The sequence below is a fragment of the Geospiza fortis genome, unplaced genomic scaffold (genome assembly GCF_000277835.1).
Source record: "Geospiza fortis unplaced genomic scaffold, GeoFor_1.0 scaffold172, whole genome shotgun sequence".
Classification (NCBI taxonomy): domain Eukaryota; kingdom Metazoa; phylum Chordata; class Aves; order Passeriformes; family Thraupidae; genus Geospiza; species Geospiza fortis.
In genome coordinates this window covers 2,246,627-2,263,007 of record NW_005054309.1, presented here as the reverse complement: position 1 = coordinate 2,263,007, position 16,381 = coordinate 2,246,627, and the positions used below count along the sequence as shown (strand labels likewise).

General features: G+C 51.0%; 1 protein-coding gene across 1 annotated transcript; it reads right to left on the bottom strand.

Annotated features, from left to right (window-relative positions):
• Positions 1-4,132: 4,132 nt before the first annotated feature.
• Positions 4,133-12,702, bottom strand: BCL6 (BCL6 transcription repressor). Its single transcript, XM_005418963.1, has 9 exons — positions 12,662-12,702; positions 11,500-11,667; positions 10,211-10,432; positions 9,076-10,059; positions 8,286-8,467; positions 7,022-7,189; positions 5,809-5,939; positions 5,236-5,373; positions 4,133-4,369 (listed from the first exon to the last, which is right to left on the bottom strand). The coding sequence occupies exons 2-9, from the start codon at positions 11,658-11,660 to the stop codon at positions 4,226-4,228; spliced, it is 2,130 nt and encodes a 709-aa protein (XP_005419020.1). The 5' UTR covers positions 11,661-11,667; positions 12,662-12,702; the 3' UTR covers positions 4,133-4,225.
• Positions 12,703-16,381: the final 3,679 nt, after the last annotated feature.

Below are 16,381 nucleotides of genomic sequence, written 5' to 3'. Positions count from 1 at the left end.
CTGCCAAAAGAAATAAAGCATTCTCCCCTCTAGCCCTGCTCACTCCCCTGGAGTGTGAATCCCCATTTCCATGCTGGGCCTTCCTGGCAACCAGCCATTCCACAGGCCCCGTGGTGCCCTTCCCTCTGAATGCCGGCCTGTCTCTGAAGCTGGGTTTTCCAAGGGTGAACAGCCCAGCAGTACGGACACGGGCAGGGCCGAGCAGCTCAGTGTTTGTGGGTACAAACCAGGCACAAAGCGGGTGTAGGGCAGCTCTGTGTGTGAGGGCTCCCTCGCCTTTCCAAACACCATCCGTGCCAGATGCCTGCAGGCCTGTGAGCGCGGATTGCTATCGCTGCAGCTGAACTGCCCGGAAAAGCCATGACATCACTGTTTAAAAAAAAATAAAATCTGTCAGGAGGAGGAAACCATGCTCCGGGAAAATACAGTATTTATTTTGCAAGTGCAGCTGAGCAAGTCAATAGGAAATAAAGGTCGTGGCTGCACAGCTGCTTTTCTGGGGCAAGTGGAGCTGTCAGTCCAGCCCAGCTGCTTCCAAAAGTGACAACTGCAGTAACCAGAGAGGCGGTGAGCTCAAAGGCAAGCAGGTCCTGACAGGGAGGGGAGAAACCTAAACATGTGTGTCAAATGAGAGCAGTGTGTCAAAACCCTGCTGTGAGGACAGCCAGCTTTACCAAACATTAAAAAGCCACCCGAGAAAGGTAGAAAGGGAAAGCAAGTGAGGGAATAAGGTGGGAAAAAAAGATTTTGCTGTTGTCAACACTAAGGCAATGATCCATTTGTGGTCATTTTTCCACTACCCTGTGTCTAACACGAGTAAGTTGGTGAGGGCTCATGCTGGCCTCAGCCTTCAGGATAAAAAATAGGCTCTTGCCCAGAAGGATGCTTGGGAAGACCTCACTTCATGAAATGCCTGCCCCACAGCAGGCAGGCGCTTGCTGCAGGCTGCCAGGCAGCTGTCCTGCCTGGCCAGAGCAAACAGGAGGGGAGAGAGGCTGGCTCCAGCTCATTGCTCAGCTCTTACCTTTTTCTGGGGTTTCTCCACATGGCAGCAGATCTGGGCTGCTGGGAGACAAGCCAGAGGAGCTGGAGGGGTCACAAAATCATAGGATGCCTTGTGTTGGACAGGATGTTAAAGATCATCTTGTTATAACCCCTGCCATGGGCAGAGACACCTTCCACTGATTACAGTTGCTCAAGGCCTCATCCAGCCTGGCCTTGAACACTTCATGGATTTGACATCCACAGCTTCTCTGGGCAACCTCATCAGTTGTTCCAGAGCCTCACCACCACCATAGGTAAGAATGTTCTCCTAATAGCTAATCTAAATCTACCTTCCTTCAGCTTAAGGCCATTCCCCCTTGCGCTCCCACTACATGTCCAGGTGAAAAGTCCCTCTCCAACTCTCTTGTGGGCTCCCTTTAGGTACTGTAAAGTGCTCTGAGGTCTCCCTGGAACCTTCTCCAAGCTGAGTAGCCCCAATTCTCTCAGCATGTCCCCACTGAAGATGTGTTCCAGTCCTGCAGCCAGCTTAGTGGCTCTCCTCTGGACTTCAACGGGTCTTCCTTGTGCTGGGGACTGCAGAGCTGGACACAGTACTCAGGGAGGGGCCTCACAAGACCAGAGTAGAAGTTAAAAAGTTTAACTTTCATCCTGAAACAATGTGTTTATTGAGAGGCAAACAGGAAAAGGCAACAGCATTGCCTTTAGATGAGCGCAAAAGGCAACAGCTCAAATATGTCATAAGGAAGAGCAGCAGACCTAAAAGCCACAAGCTCACAAAGATGAGGACCAACCACTCTATCCAGCTCAGCAGCCTGTCCAGATCCAGAGGCTATGCTAAGCAAGACAATTCCTCAGGTGAAACGTCTCTAAGAATAGCATTGCTGTTACCAGTCATCATGATCCCACTTATGGGGCCCAAAAGCATCTTCATAGCTGCTAGTCCTAAAAACGTTCAGATGATGTCAGCAATAGTTGTCTCAGCCTGCTGTGATCATCAGAAGGCCAAGTCAGAGCAGCAAGGATGCTGCAAAGCAGTAAATTGGCTCCCCCTCTTCTTGGCATTTTCTTCCCATGCAAAGCTGCTTTGGTCATCTCACATCCACCTCTGTTCCATGGCATGTTGAAAACCACATCCTTCTCTTCATCTCCAGCTCCTCCTAAGTGCAGCCCCTCCTGAGCCTGCAAACAGCCAGGCCCTCCCCTTCCTGCTGGTGCTTCCAAGTGCCCCCACTGTGAATCATCTGGCAAGCCCCGAGACAAAGTTATCCATGAATTAACTGAACTCAAAATGAAACTCAGACCCCACCCTGGGCCGTGCTGAGCCGTGGCCGGGCTCCACAACAGGGCTGGTTCCAGCCAGTCCTCTCTCTGTAATTCAGAGAAACTTTTTGCCTGAGGCTCTTTGGTTTTTCTGAAACCAGCGGAGCAGCAGAGCTGCTGGGCTGCCTGCACAGAGCTCAGGGCCCAGGCACTCAGAGCTTCTCCCAGCACACCGCAACCATCCAAACAGAGCAAAGCAGCTCCTCTCCCCACCAGGGCGAGCCCAGGGACTCCCTCAGGCTGGGCTGTCTCAGCTCTGGCCCAAAGCCAGAGTGCAATAGCTGGAAACAGAGATGCTCTTGGCCAGTGAGGTCCTGGATGGGGTTACAGACCCTGCTCCCCTGAATCATCCATCCCACAAGGCAGGCAGAAGAGCAGCTCCCCCCATCCCAGGCTCTGAGAAGAGAGGAGCAGCAGGCAGTCATCTTCCCTGAGCAATTCTGGCAAGTGCACTGGATTCCAGGAAATATAAATAACTGCTCAGCCATCTGGAGCTGTCCCTGGGCTGGTTAGCAAAGGTTTCTCCCAGGCTCTGCCCTGTTCCTGCTGGCTACTTGGTGCCAATGCAGAAAGCACCAAGGGAGTGGCACGGTCCCCACCAGGATCCAGAGCAAACTTGAGTTGTGCTCCTGCCAGAGACCACCCTCACTCAAGGCTGAAAGAGGCCCTGCCTTCAATACAGGGCCAGAGCCACACCGAGCCAAGAGCTGACACCAGGGCTCGGCATGCTCAGCCCCTTCCCCAGGCACCAGCCAGGCTTCAAGGTGCTTAAGGAGAAGGACAGGCAAGAACAGACCTCTCACTCCATCATACATCACTTTTCTTCATTTTATTCTTTTATTTGTACAGCTATATTTTACAGAACGCATTAATGCAGTTTAGACACAGCCCAAACCCTGTCTCCCGAGATTGTTTATAACACAAGCATGTAAAATAAGACCAAAAAAAAATCCAAAACAAAAAAAATAAAACATTCCCCCACTTAAGAGTTCCACCAAAACTCCTTTTGCAACATCAGGCTGTACCTTGAAGAAACTGAGCTCAATATAGTCCATACACTGAAAACTTCCATTGAAAAGAAAGGCACCGTGCGAAACCACATTTTACATATATACAGACTGAGAACTAGAACAAAAAATTACACTTTATTATTATTTTAAATTCCTTCTGCAGCTTTGTTGGTTTAATACACACTTTTTTGTAAATTGTAAACCTTCACTTGCAAAAAAATACAAATACACTGATGCATTTAGACAAAATATTTTCTTACTTGTACAGATGCAATACTTTAAAATATCTCCTTAAGTGCTCTATCATAATAAAGATTCTCAGAGTGGCTTCTGCCTGCAGAGTCCAACTGAGCCTTTAATGCATTTTATATATTTTTAATATAGCTTTTTTAAAGGTCTATATATATTTATTTACCTTTCCTTAAAAAAGTTAAAGCCCTCTCTTTAATAGCATACTTTTCTTTAAAAGAACACACATTTTGCATACAAAAGAAAAAAATCTGTTCCCATAAATCAACATTACATTCCTCATCTTCAAACTGCAAAGGCTGTGAAGGTTAGACTCCAGAGTTTATCAACACTCCACTGCACAGACATTTAAAATGACTATTTTAATTTTTTTTATGTTTTATATACAGTAAGATCTGAATAATTTTATTTTTTCTTTATGTTTCACATAACTGGGAAAAATAAAACCCGTGTATTTGTAATTTTTTTAGAATTTCTAATTTTTTTCCACCTATCTGTACTATGGGTTTAGAGGCACTCCATCATGTGATGAATATTTTTTCTCTCTCTTTTTTTTTTTTTAAAGTGTTGCAAGTATCCTTTGGACAGCTTCTCCCCGCCATGCCCCCCCAGATGAGCTCCTCCTGGGCAATCCTGTGCCTTCAGCAGGCCTTGGGGAGCTCCGGGGGCACCTCGCTGGCCGAGATGCGGTACTGCACCTTGGTGTTGGTGATGGCCCCGTGCTTCTGCCGCAGGTGGAGCAGCAGCTGGCTTTTGTGGCGGAAATGCAGGTTGCACTTCTCACACTGTGGGGCGACAGGCAAAGAGAGAGGGTGTCAAACACCGTGGCAGGGGACGTGTCCTCAGCCCCAGGACACTGCACCCACTATACAGGTGGACGAGGGGAAACGTGGGAACATGGTGGGAGGAGCAGCACCTGCGGGCACTCCATCCCAGGCTTTCAGCAGCATATATTGGTTTATGGGATGCACAAAGGGCAAAGTCCCTCAGGAGATGACTCTGGCCCTGATAGACATAGCACCAAGCTCCATATCTAGGTGATCAAACCAGCTACAGGGCTATTTCTGGAGCTGCTTTTGGCCTCTGCTGAGCTGAATGGCTCCAGGATGTTTGGATGTCAAGCTCTTCTTGGATTCCCTTTCTAACAGATGGTGAAAGCCAGGAAAGCCCCAGCAAAGAGCTGGGAGCCCACAGGGCTGCAGGCAAGGCAGGGCATACTGCTTGCTGGGTGTGATTATCACCATCAGAGGGGAGCTCAGGCCAGGCTGTCTGCTCCTTTCCCCTATCCCCACACACCACAGGCAGCTGTAATTTAAGCCACAGCTATTTGAAGAAGTGTGACCTTCTTCCAGATGGGGTGGAAGAAAAGAGCAACTAAGATGTACCCAGCTTGGGCTGCATGTCAGTGTTTCCAACACAGCCACGCCTGAAAAAATACCACATCAGCATCAGCTAATGCCCGGGAGGGAAATGGGGCACGAGAAGCAGGGATGTGACCTTGGTGTGGGGCCTCATGAGGCTGGCAAAGGGCATTAGGATGCTGCAACCAGCCTGTGCAAATGCCCTTGTGCCTTCACAGCCCCTCAGGCTTGGCAGCATTGTCCCCCAGCCCAAGCTGAGATTCCCCACCACCAAAAAGCAGGACACTCACATGATAGGGTTTCTCTCCTGTGTGGATTCGAAGATGACTTTTGAGGGTCTGCAGGTGCCGGAAGCGTGTGCCGCAGATCTCACAGGGGTATGGCTTCTCCCCGGTGTGAATGAGCACGTGAGCACGGAGGTGGGCCACCTGCAGAGAGCAGCTCTGAGTCAGAACAGCCCCAGGGAGGATGGCATCCCACTGGGAGCAAGGGAGAATCCCACCCCTGTGAGAATGGGGTTCTGCCCAGACGGCTTTTTTGTCTACTAGGTTATAGCTGGGAGTCAGGGCCATGTGTCTGAGCTCTGGTACCTCCAGTCCTTAATACAAAAAGGAGCAGAATAGCCACAACCAGCAGTCAGGCTTCCTTACTAAGCCAAATTGTCCCCCTCAAACCTTAAGGTCCATATTTATCCTACAACGCCATGGGAAGAGCTGCCCAAGGTAGCAAGCTGGGCTATCATCACCCTCCTCTCTGTCATGAGGCATCACCAGTCTTGGCAGCGAAGATCTGCCAGTCTTGGGCAGAAGATCCAACCATATCCCACCTCCCCAGGCACTGCAGGTCCCAGAGGCCACACACACCTGGACAAATCTGGCCCCACAGGTCTCACACTTGTAGGGTTTCTCCCCAGAGTGGATGCGTGTGTGGGTTTTCAGGTTGGCTGGTCGGTTGAACTGTGCCCCGCAGATGTTGCAGCGGTACGGCTTCTCTCCTGCAGAGCCCAAGAGAAAGGGTGAAGGATTAGCTACAGGTGTGCTCAGCACCCAGGATCCATGGTGATCCCCAGAGTTCAGTCCTTTCAGGTGCCAGACCCCATGGCATGAAGCACCAGCCCTGACTCCCGTCCCTTCTGGAGATGGCTGTGGACAACCAGCATTGGGCAGGGTGTCCACAGGGCAGGGTGAGCTCAGGAGGCAGCTTTGCTCTTTTGGATTGGGAGCTGCAGCCTTCAGGGCAAGAGAGGAACTCAGGCAGCTCTGCCAGCAAGGATTAACAGCATTGTTCCTCCTGACCCTGGGACAGCAGCTGGCACCTACATCTCCCTAGAGCTGTCAGCATGGACCCTTGAACAGTGCCCTGCTACTTGTGTTGTCTCAGTCCTCTGCATAGCCCTCCTGGAACACAGCTGAGACTGTGGGAATTTGGGTCTAATTCAGTGCAGCAGCACAGAATCATCAGCTCAGACTTCCCTTCCCCAGCTTGTGAACTGGCTGTTGACATGTTAAGCATTAAAAGCATGAAATAAAATAAGCCCTAGGTTTGTCAGCAAATGACTAAACCGTTAATATCCTCTTCCTTTCTCATCTTTCATTGTGCTGATTCACAGAGTCCATCCATTCACAGATTTTCCCATCAGCACAGTTTATGCCAAGCTAGATGTGACCTGGATTTCTAGGATGTAAAAATAAATCTCAGACTTCTCTCTAAATGTTCTTTCGACTATTTTTAATTTTTTTTTTTTTTGCTTAAGTCTACCACAAAGTTACCTGGAGGCCATGCATTTGCTCCCAGTTATGAATTTTGCACGACACCTTTAAAAATAGTGGTGTCCAGCGCTTTACAGCAAAGGAGGTTGAGTTCTACCCTTGCTGCAAGGGCAGGTATCTCCCCCATTCCCAGGTTTGGTGCTCTGTCCAAGTAGCAGCGCCAAGTAAAGCACCTTGCTCTTCCCATCAGGGACAGCTTGTGACACAGAGCAGAGGATGCTGCACCAGACACAAACCCAGCCAGAAGCACCCACATGCCCACCAACCCACAGCCTCCCCAAAGCTGTCCCCAGAGCCAGCACTGTACCTGTGTGGACAGTTTTGTGGCTGGCAAGGTTCCCCTTGTAGCGAAAGGAGGCCTGGCAGCGGTCACACTTGTAGGGCTTGTCACTGTGGACCTGCAGAGAATGTCTCTTGAGAGAGGCCTCCTCGGAGAACCGGCAGTCGCACTCGTTGCAGAAGAAGGCTCCGTTCTCTGGGAGGGCAGAGAGAGGAGGAATCAGATGGATGGTGCATGGGTCACCTTTTTGTAGGCTATGGGATGGATTTGGGATGGAGGAGAGGGGCAGCCAGAGCAAGTGTTGGAACAAGCAGCCAAATGCAGGTTGTTGCACAACATTCAGTTGTGCTTGCACTGTGCTGTTACCTCCTGGCCTTGTGCACACAGCAACAACATGCATGGTTTGAGAGTAAAGCTATTATGAGCTCTAGTTTAGAGCTTTCTCTCTCCTTTAGTGACACAAAGGCTGCTTCCAAGAAGCCAGCCAGTCACCTTCCAGAAAGGTCCAGGAAAGCACTCCAGAAATCAGGCATCCACTGAAGGATGCTCAGCTCTGGAGCAACACCTGCACCTTCAGAGGTCTTTTAACCTCTACAGGTACAGAGGTCTGCCTTGAGCTTGGGAAGACGATCATGACGCAAATCACAAGGCAGACTCCCCCAGTAGGAGGATGCCCTGCTCTTAAATGTTGTGTTGAGTGTTACCACAGGGATGCTCCCTCCTTGGATCTCTGCCCACACTACAGGTGGCAATGCTGCATTCCCCCTCCCTGAGCTACAGGCAGATGAGTGCACAGATACCGGTCTTTGGGCTTGTGGGGTTTTGTAACAAGATTGCAAGGCTCATTATCTGCACTTCCCCAGATGTGCACACTGGGCTCCCTGATAATAAAGATATCATGATGGATGCATGAGACATGCCAGCTTGCCCAATCCCCATTATGGGTCATTACATCTGTCAGGCTTGTTCTCCTGTGGTTCTGGTGGGGTGGGGTGCACTTGTTTCCTGTCCTTACCTGCCAGGTTTGCAGCAGGTAAGGACAGGAAACCTCCCTGCACAAGGTATCTGGATGGTGCTGGGGAAGGGGAGGAAGGCAGCAATTCCCATGTGCATGTGTCCCTCATATACATGCACACAGCTGGGCAGACAGTTAAGAGGGGGCTGTAAAGCACTGTGGGATCCACCAGCATCTGGGACAGGTCTGACTGTGTGCTTGATCACAGGCCAGTCAGCGACATTGCACAGCCCCCAGCTGCTGGTTGAAAAAGACAACCAAGGATGTAAGACTCACCACAGCTGGAGTCGGAGTATTCAGACTGGGTTTCCCCCATCTCTTCTCCAAAGTTTGAGCCAGGGGTATGAAGGCACATCTCAGTATGTTGTGGGGACTGGCAGCCACAGGAGCTGCACTTCGATGAATGCATGTACAGTGGGGACTGCCCTTCGCTGCTCCTAGGGGACCCATCCCGGGACCTGTGGAAGGAGAGCAACGTACAGAGCTGTGAGAAGGCCCTTGCTGTGCTCGAGATACCGAGGGCGTTTGCACCCCTCCCAACACAAGGGACAGGCATGTTTTATGGGGACATCTTTGTGGTGAGCTGCACAGCATAGCCCTGATCAACAACAGATCCTTCAGCTTTAAACCTTCAGATGTCTATCACCAAATGACCTCATATGTCTTTAGGAACATCCAGGTCCAGAAGATAGCATATTGTTCCCTGATACTTTGGCCATTCCAATGCTTACAGCCAACAAAAAACTTGAGGCATAGGGAGTCTGGTGGAAACACAGGCTAGGCAAATCCAGGCTCCAGGAATCATCCAGAGCTGCCAAAGTTACCCAGGGATTCACAACCCAACATTCCCAGTTCCTTTGCCAGTCCTTGCTGGCACCACTACAGTGGGGATGGTGGGCACTAATGTCACTGGCAGCCCTCCACCAAATGCAGGGGATTCCATCTGCTCATGACTGGACTTCCCAGCCCAATGCTACAGATATTTCACACTTCCAAACCCTCACCAACAATGCAGGAAGTCCTGTTTCTCAGGGGGGAGGGGCATGGGGGGTGGAAATCTTCTCACCTGTTAACAATATTGTTGAGTCTGCTCGCTTGTGGGATCGTAGAGTCTTCACCATTCACGCTTATCTTGGTGGGGGATTGCACATTGAGATGCTCCGGCTCCATGGACTGCTGGCAAGTGGACATGGGCACATAGGTGCGAGGAGAGAGGGTTCCCATCTCGTTCTGGTCAGCGCTGTCTTGCTTGGTGTTCTGGTTGAGAGAGTTGAGGACGATGAACTTATACTTCTTCCAGTTGCAGGCTTTGGGGTCTGTGGGGCTCTTGGTGAAGAGGGAGCTGGAGTTCTGGCCGATACGGGCATTCTTGCTGCTGCTGGACTCAGTTGGTGAATTGGGCTGGCAATCTGACTTCTGTGGGCTCTGAGGGCTGATGAGTCCCTTGCGGTCCAGGGGTGTGTTGGTGGGCTCAAAGTGCTGGCTGATCTCGTCCTCTGAAGAGGTCCGCTCCTCCTCTTTGGCCACTTTATCGCAGGGGAAGTAGGGATTGTTCCGGACTGAAGGGATGACAGGTTTGGGCCCAGAAGCCACGCTGTAGTGCATGTCACTCCTGGCTTCTTCAGCAGCACCTTCTTTTGGAGCATAGATGGTAGCGTGGCACATGTTGGCAGAGATGTCGGTGATGGTTCTCACATACTCAGTGGGGATTGTCCTGGAGCTGTCACATGGCAGGATCCTCTCCTTGGGGAAGGCACCTGCCCTTGAGAGTTCAGAGAGAGGCATCCTCATCTCCCGCAACTCATCATCCACCAGGAAGCTATTTAGAGGGAGAGGGCTGTATCCATGGTAGGAAATGGGGGATCCAGACAAACTGTTGATCAAGCCGGGTGCAAAGGCCCTCCCGTTGCAGAGGGACCCGTTTTGAAGAGGCATTCCATTCTCTGAGATATCTCTGCTCCGATAAGCCATCACCTCTGGGTGGCCCAGCATCCGTCCAGCCAGAAACTCTTCCCTTGGGGTCTTCACAGCAGACACCATCTCTGCTTCACTGGAATCGGGGAAAACAAAGTAATTGTTTAGGAGGGAGACAAAGTCATTTTCAGCTGTTAAAGATATATTTGCAGATACTTTGTCAGTTCTTCCCCTGCCCACCCAAACACACAGTCCCCAGCTCTTCAAAGCTCACCAACTGCACTCACCTAGACTTGACAAACCTTCGGCAGGTGTCAACCACGTGCTCCATCTGCAGGTAGAGTGCTGTGGCCATCACAGCCATGATATTGTTCTCCCTCAAGTTCAGGCGGGAGGTGTACATGAAGTCCAAGAGGATGCAAAACCCCTCAGGGTTAATTTCAGGATCCAGGTTGATAACATTCAAGTTGCACTTGAGCTGGTCAGTGAAGATGCTGTAGAAGAGGCCACTGCAGAGGGGAGACGTACAGAGGACAAGTGTTATGACAATTCAAAGGAAAAAAAGGATAATTTGTATGAAATCCCTGAGTACAGAGGGGGTTTGTGAATGGGAAGGGAGGAGGAGGAGGCAATTACCAAATTCCCTGAGCTTCCTCCCCCTTATTATCAAGCTCGGTTTCTCAGCTTAGTAAGCGTCTTCTGCACTGCACTTTTCCCAACTGGAACAGCCTGCTTTTAGATCTCACCTGCTCAACAACTCCCCACTGCCTCCATTTAGTAATTCCCCAGCTTTTTTGGTTTTTTCCATTGTTGTTCTTACCACCATCCCCCTTCCACTATGACTCATTTCATTCAGAAACCTCTCGAGGCATCCACAGAGTTTTAAATCAGAAAAATAAAAAAAGGAGAAATGTTGGCAAAACATTTTTCAGACATTTTAATAGTCAAAGCTTGGCTTTTTGAAATCTTTACACCATGTCAGCAAGAGAACCTGGAAGGCATTTGCTGTAATTCAACTGGGCAATGGTGGGATATTAATTAGCATTCATTGGGAAGCAATTCCAACAATTTTAGGAGATGGAAAGGGATTTCAGACCCCATCAGGCTTTGAAGAAAAAAATAATTAATCAGCTAAGGTGGGTGCAGCCAGCAGTCTGGGAGCCAGGGAGGAATAGTTCTAAAAATAGCCATGGCAGGGGACACCTCGGTCACAGAAGACTCACTCATCCCAGCGAACATCCAGCCCTCCCTCTCCTCTCCTCTCCTGTCCTTGTGGCACATTTGTGCTTTGCCTTCAGGGATGTGCCTCACAGCTGCTGTGCTCCTGCTGGTCTCCATGGGCTGTGTGTGGGCAGATGTGGGTACACAAGGAGAGGTGAGGGCAGCACACTGGAGGGAAGCGGTCTCAGCTCTAATCCCATTACAGGTACAAATTTCTTGGCAGCCCCTTTCAGTTCTGTTTCTCTGCCTCTGATTCCCTGTGAATCCCACAAGCCCCCACAGGACTGCAGCAGTGCTTCTGGAGGCCAAAGGCTGAAGGAGCAAGGAGGGAGCCAGGGAAGGAGCCTGTTCTCACCTGCAGGCCATCAGGACTGTTTTGTGGGCTCTGAACTGCTCCCGGTTCACGATGATGACAACATCGGTCAAGATGTCCCGGCTTCTAAGGCGGTTGAGGTTGAGGAGGACGTCGCTGGCGTGGCGCGTGAACTGGATGCAGCTGTCTGCTGGCGAGGCCATCTTGAGTCTGGGAGACACAAGCATCAGAGGAAGATGAGAATGGACAACAAACAGGCAAGTACCCTAAACCTGAGGAAGAGACGGCTGCTCTGGGACATGCTTAGATGGCCAATTGCTCCTGGTGGGGGCAGCACCAGCTCCTCGGTCCCAAGGCAAACAGTCCTGCACCACACCAAGCTTTTGCCAGGCTGCCTGGTGAGGTCCCTGGTCTCCCGATAGCGAGACCTGGCACATCTCATCCCACCCATCAAGCTGGTGGATGAATGCAATCAGACCCTCCTGATGATTAGCCAACCATCTCCTCTTTCTCCCTGCCTCACCCATTGCAGCCCCACCCCAGTCCACTCCGCCCACTCAGGTTCATCTCCATAATGTTTCCAACATTAGAAGCTTCTAGCCTTCCAAACTCCCTCAGGAGCCATCCTTCTCACCTGTGTGATGTCTGGCTGTAAATCCAGCCACAGGAATCAAAACAAGCCTTAAGGTCCCGACTGAAGTTGAATGATTTCAACATCTGGAAAATCCAGCCCACAATGGAATACCAGCCCTCACCCAGGAAACTACTTTCCTGTTCCCAAGTCGTGGTCACTCTGGAGAAGACCTGTTCACAGTTTCCCAATTAACTGGTGAGGAGTAGAACTCATCTAACCTGCTGGGCCACTACCCACACCATGGCCCATGAGCAAGGCTTGGGTTAGTCGAGGAATATGAAGCCTTCTCCCAGCACAACACCTGTTGACACATCTCAGAGGTGTCCTCCCAAGCAGCACCCAGGATGGCCCATGTCTCCCTGAGGTTTGGGCTGGAATGTGCATCTTCGGATGACCAACCCCCTCCCATAATCCTGACTCCTCCTTCCCCAGTGACACATGAACATACAGTAGTTTCTACAGAGCAGCTGCTCTCCCAAAACCAAATTCCAGCTGTGTCTAACGAAACATTGCATTAACAAAAGGGGGAGACAGATTAGGAGGGAAAACACAAGATTTAAATTTACATACCCAATGCCTCAATTCACAGTCCAAAAGTTTCTTTCAAACCTACAAATAAATCACAAGAAAACAAACACCACATTAGCTGGTAATTATGAATTGGCATGGCAGGTCACAAGGCTGCTATTTCGCTCAAGTATCAGTTGGATAAAGCTAGAGATAACAAACCTTCTACTCTCCAGTAAGGTTAACATTTGTTTCTTCCGGTACAGTACGTTCTTATCACAATCACAGGCTTTGAGAATCCAATCATAGCTTCTTCCACACCCTCTAGCCCAAACCATGGGCGGATGCCAAGGAGATTTTCATTTCCATGACTCAGGAACTTAAAGGCAGGTGGGGAAAGGAAGTCAAGCGAGAATTTTCTCACCACTTCTTTCAGAGATAACTCTTCCCCTGCCAAAACTGAATTCCTGCCCGGTGCCACATTCAAGCCATGCCATACTCCCAGCACCTTGTTAACAGGTATGACATACACACAAACATCTGCTGCCACTCTCCTCAGAAACCCACATGCTCCAGCCTTTGGTGAAAACGCCCTGGGATGGGATTGCTCAACAGATTTGGGAGGATATAGGTGTCAAGTACACACGTGACTTGGCCAGGACTGCATAGGAAGCCAGTGGTGGAGACAATAAGGATGCAGAACAAATGTCCCTTCCTCTTGCTGCTGCCAAAGCCTTCCCTTAAACCACAAGCTGTGTCTCCAGGCACTGGCTTCACCCAGCAATGTAGCTGGGACAGAACAGCAAGGAAACCCAGGAGTTAATTGCCTTGCAGAACTCATACTAATCATCCAAAATTTACTTAAACCAAACCCAATTGACTTGGCACCAATGCAGGAAGAATGTCCTCAAAGAGTTGCCTCAGCAGGTAGAAGCACAATAAATAAGTGAGACAGCAAACCCCAAGGCCTTCATCACACCATTTTGAGGACCAACCCCTAGACTGTTAAGACTGCAGGAAGCCCAATAATGCCCGTGAGACAAGGGACTGTCAAGTGTTGCCTCCCCTCTCCCTTGCAAGAGATGTGCAGGATTGGAGCCCATGATCCCCTCCCATCCCCAGAGCCACTGGGATGAAGAAATGGGATTTAAGGCAAGGTATTGCGCACAAAACCCAGAGGGTGTCTTACAGCTTTATTCCAGCCATCAAACACAAATCTTCAGAGCTGCTCTGAGCCTGCTGGCCAGCTTAAAACTTCATGCACATACAAAAAGTGACTCATTTCCCAAATACTGCAGTCTCTGACCTTTCTGTACATGCTCACTGCCAGCCACTCACTACCGTCAATTGCGAGCCAAGGGACCCACAGTGTACTGCAAGGAGCCCAGCGCACATCCCTGCGCCCACATGAGCAGATGTGTGTGCTTGGGGCAGCTGGCTGGCACCCCAACCTCAGCCACAGTGGCAGACATACTCTGCCAGGCTCTGGGGAGTCACCTCAGTGTCACAGAGGTAAGGAGGTGACCCACTTGTAAACCAACAAAGTTACAAACAGCCAGATGAACTCTGTACCCCTGAGCATCATGTGAGAAGCTGCTACTGTCGCCAAATCCCCTTATCCACAGTGAGGGCACAGCACTGCCAGGGGGACACCCAGCTTCTCTCCTGGAGCCAGACCCCAGCACAGCCCCCTCCCCACCCTTCCCAATTATCCTTCCCAGCACAGTGCTGCTGCAACGTCCACAGCCCCAAGAGCTGGGCAGCTGCATCCCAAGCAGCTCCTGGCTGCAGGATGTGGGCATGCAAAGGGAAAGGGACTTGCCTTCCTCTCGCTGTGCTGAGCTGGGTTAACCCTGCCCCTTCCAGTCCCCACGCAGCACTAGCCCAGCACGGGAGGATACTCAGACCAGAGAGAACAGGATGGCAAACAAGGACCAGAGACCAGTGATGGGGAGCAGAAAAAACCACTGCAGCCAAGCATGGTCTTTGCTCTCTAAATCCTGCTCAAATCCCATGAGGCTCCTCCAGGCTCAGCTGGGGCCAGAGCATCATCCCACACCCCACACCCCCCCTCCAGTTTTCCTCTCCAGTACCTTGCAGGTGTGGGCTCTCTGGCAGTGCTTGAGGCTCTGTGCCAGGGCTGGCTGTGCCCATAGAAGAAGGTCTGGAATGGGCACAAGGCCCATTTTGGGGGCGGCCACACGGGACAGTCACTGCTGTTGCCTTCCAGGAAGGCAATGGGTCTGCCCCAGTGGTTCAGGGAACAGCCCTTCCCTGCCGGCACCTCCCCGAGAAAACCCATTCCTGGAAAGGAGCCCAGAGCTGGCCCTGCCTTCCCTGCAGCTCTGTGAGCACAGGGAAGGTGTACCTTCGTGTGGGGGAACCTCTTTCAGCTCAACCCCAGGCAAAGGGGAGAGACCCTCTTTGCTCACTTACCCTAGAGCAGAGGGGACAACCAGGGACTTCAAATCCATTTTTCTGCCATGCCTCTCCATTGATCTACTCTCCAGTTAGAGGCAATCCCTTTTCATTCATCCTCCTCCCACTCTGTGCACAGGGGGGAACTCCTTGCTCCCCTATCCTTCTTTGCATGGTGATATCCCATGGTCTTAACCCTTCTCCCACCCCCAATTGCATAGACAGGGAGGAGGGCATCAAACACTCCCCCTCCCTGGGCCCCAATCTCCTACCCCTCCAGAGCCTGCAGCGCCGACTCACTCACATCACCTTAGAGGGGTGACTGGCTGAAGTCTTCCTTCCCCACAGCCTCATCCCACACAGTGTTCTGAAACTGCCCGCCCAGGGGAAGCTCCATCCTGCCCTCCTCCACCTCCCCAGTCCCTGCACCCTGCAGGGTCCCAGCCCCATGGGAACATCCCCGCTGCCTGCCAGGGCGTGCTGCCAGCTGCCTCTCCACCCTGCCAAGGAATGCCTGGTTTCTCCTGAACAGGGATCAGGGGGACAACCAAGAAAATGAGGTGGGGTGTGGGTGGCTGCCCCAGCAAAGCCATGGGTGCTACATGCCACGGTGAAGAAGATGCTTTTGACTGTGGGTGTGTGAGTGCCCAGCTCAGCTTTCTGATACCACGCAATCCAGGGGCGCTAAGTGTCCTTTTTAGTTGTCACAGCAGTTTTATTAGTTTAGTAGCTTGTGGTTAGTGTCTAGGCCAAAACGTGGCTGGGTTAATAATAACCCAAGAAGAGACTGAGAGAAGTCCACAGCGTCAGCACAGATCAAAAGCAGCATCACCAGTGCAAGCCCTGTCGTATTTTCCACCGTACCCTTCCGAGAGCGGATCGCACTCGCTCTATCGAGCGGTCTCAATCTGATCCAATTTCCTGCCAGCAAACAAATGTTTCTAGGAAATGCAATGCATTATCTGGACGGGTTTATTATCAGCATTTGGAACCAGGAAAACTGCATATTTTCTCGAGCGCCGCAGGGAACTTTATAGTTCATACTTCAAAAGAGGGTTTAAAGGATTGCCCTTGAAAGCTGGCCCAGCTCGAGTCTCACATTGTTTTGGTCTTTGCAGAAGAAAATGCAGAGGAGGGAGGGGGTAAGCACGCTAAAACTGCCTCCAATGTTTTCCTACTAAAGAGGACTCCCCTGCCCTCTACGGAGCCAAGCTCTGGCTGTGAGGCTGAGGCAGTGCGTGCCCTTGGGAAGCAAGGAGTCGAGCCTTCCTCAGCATTTCAAACGACCCCAAGCAATCTGGCACATTAATTTTTCAAGGGAAGGCAGAAACCATGTGTCCTGGCTGAAATCTAGGGAGCTACTCC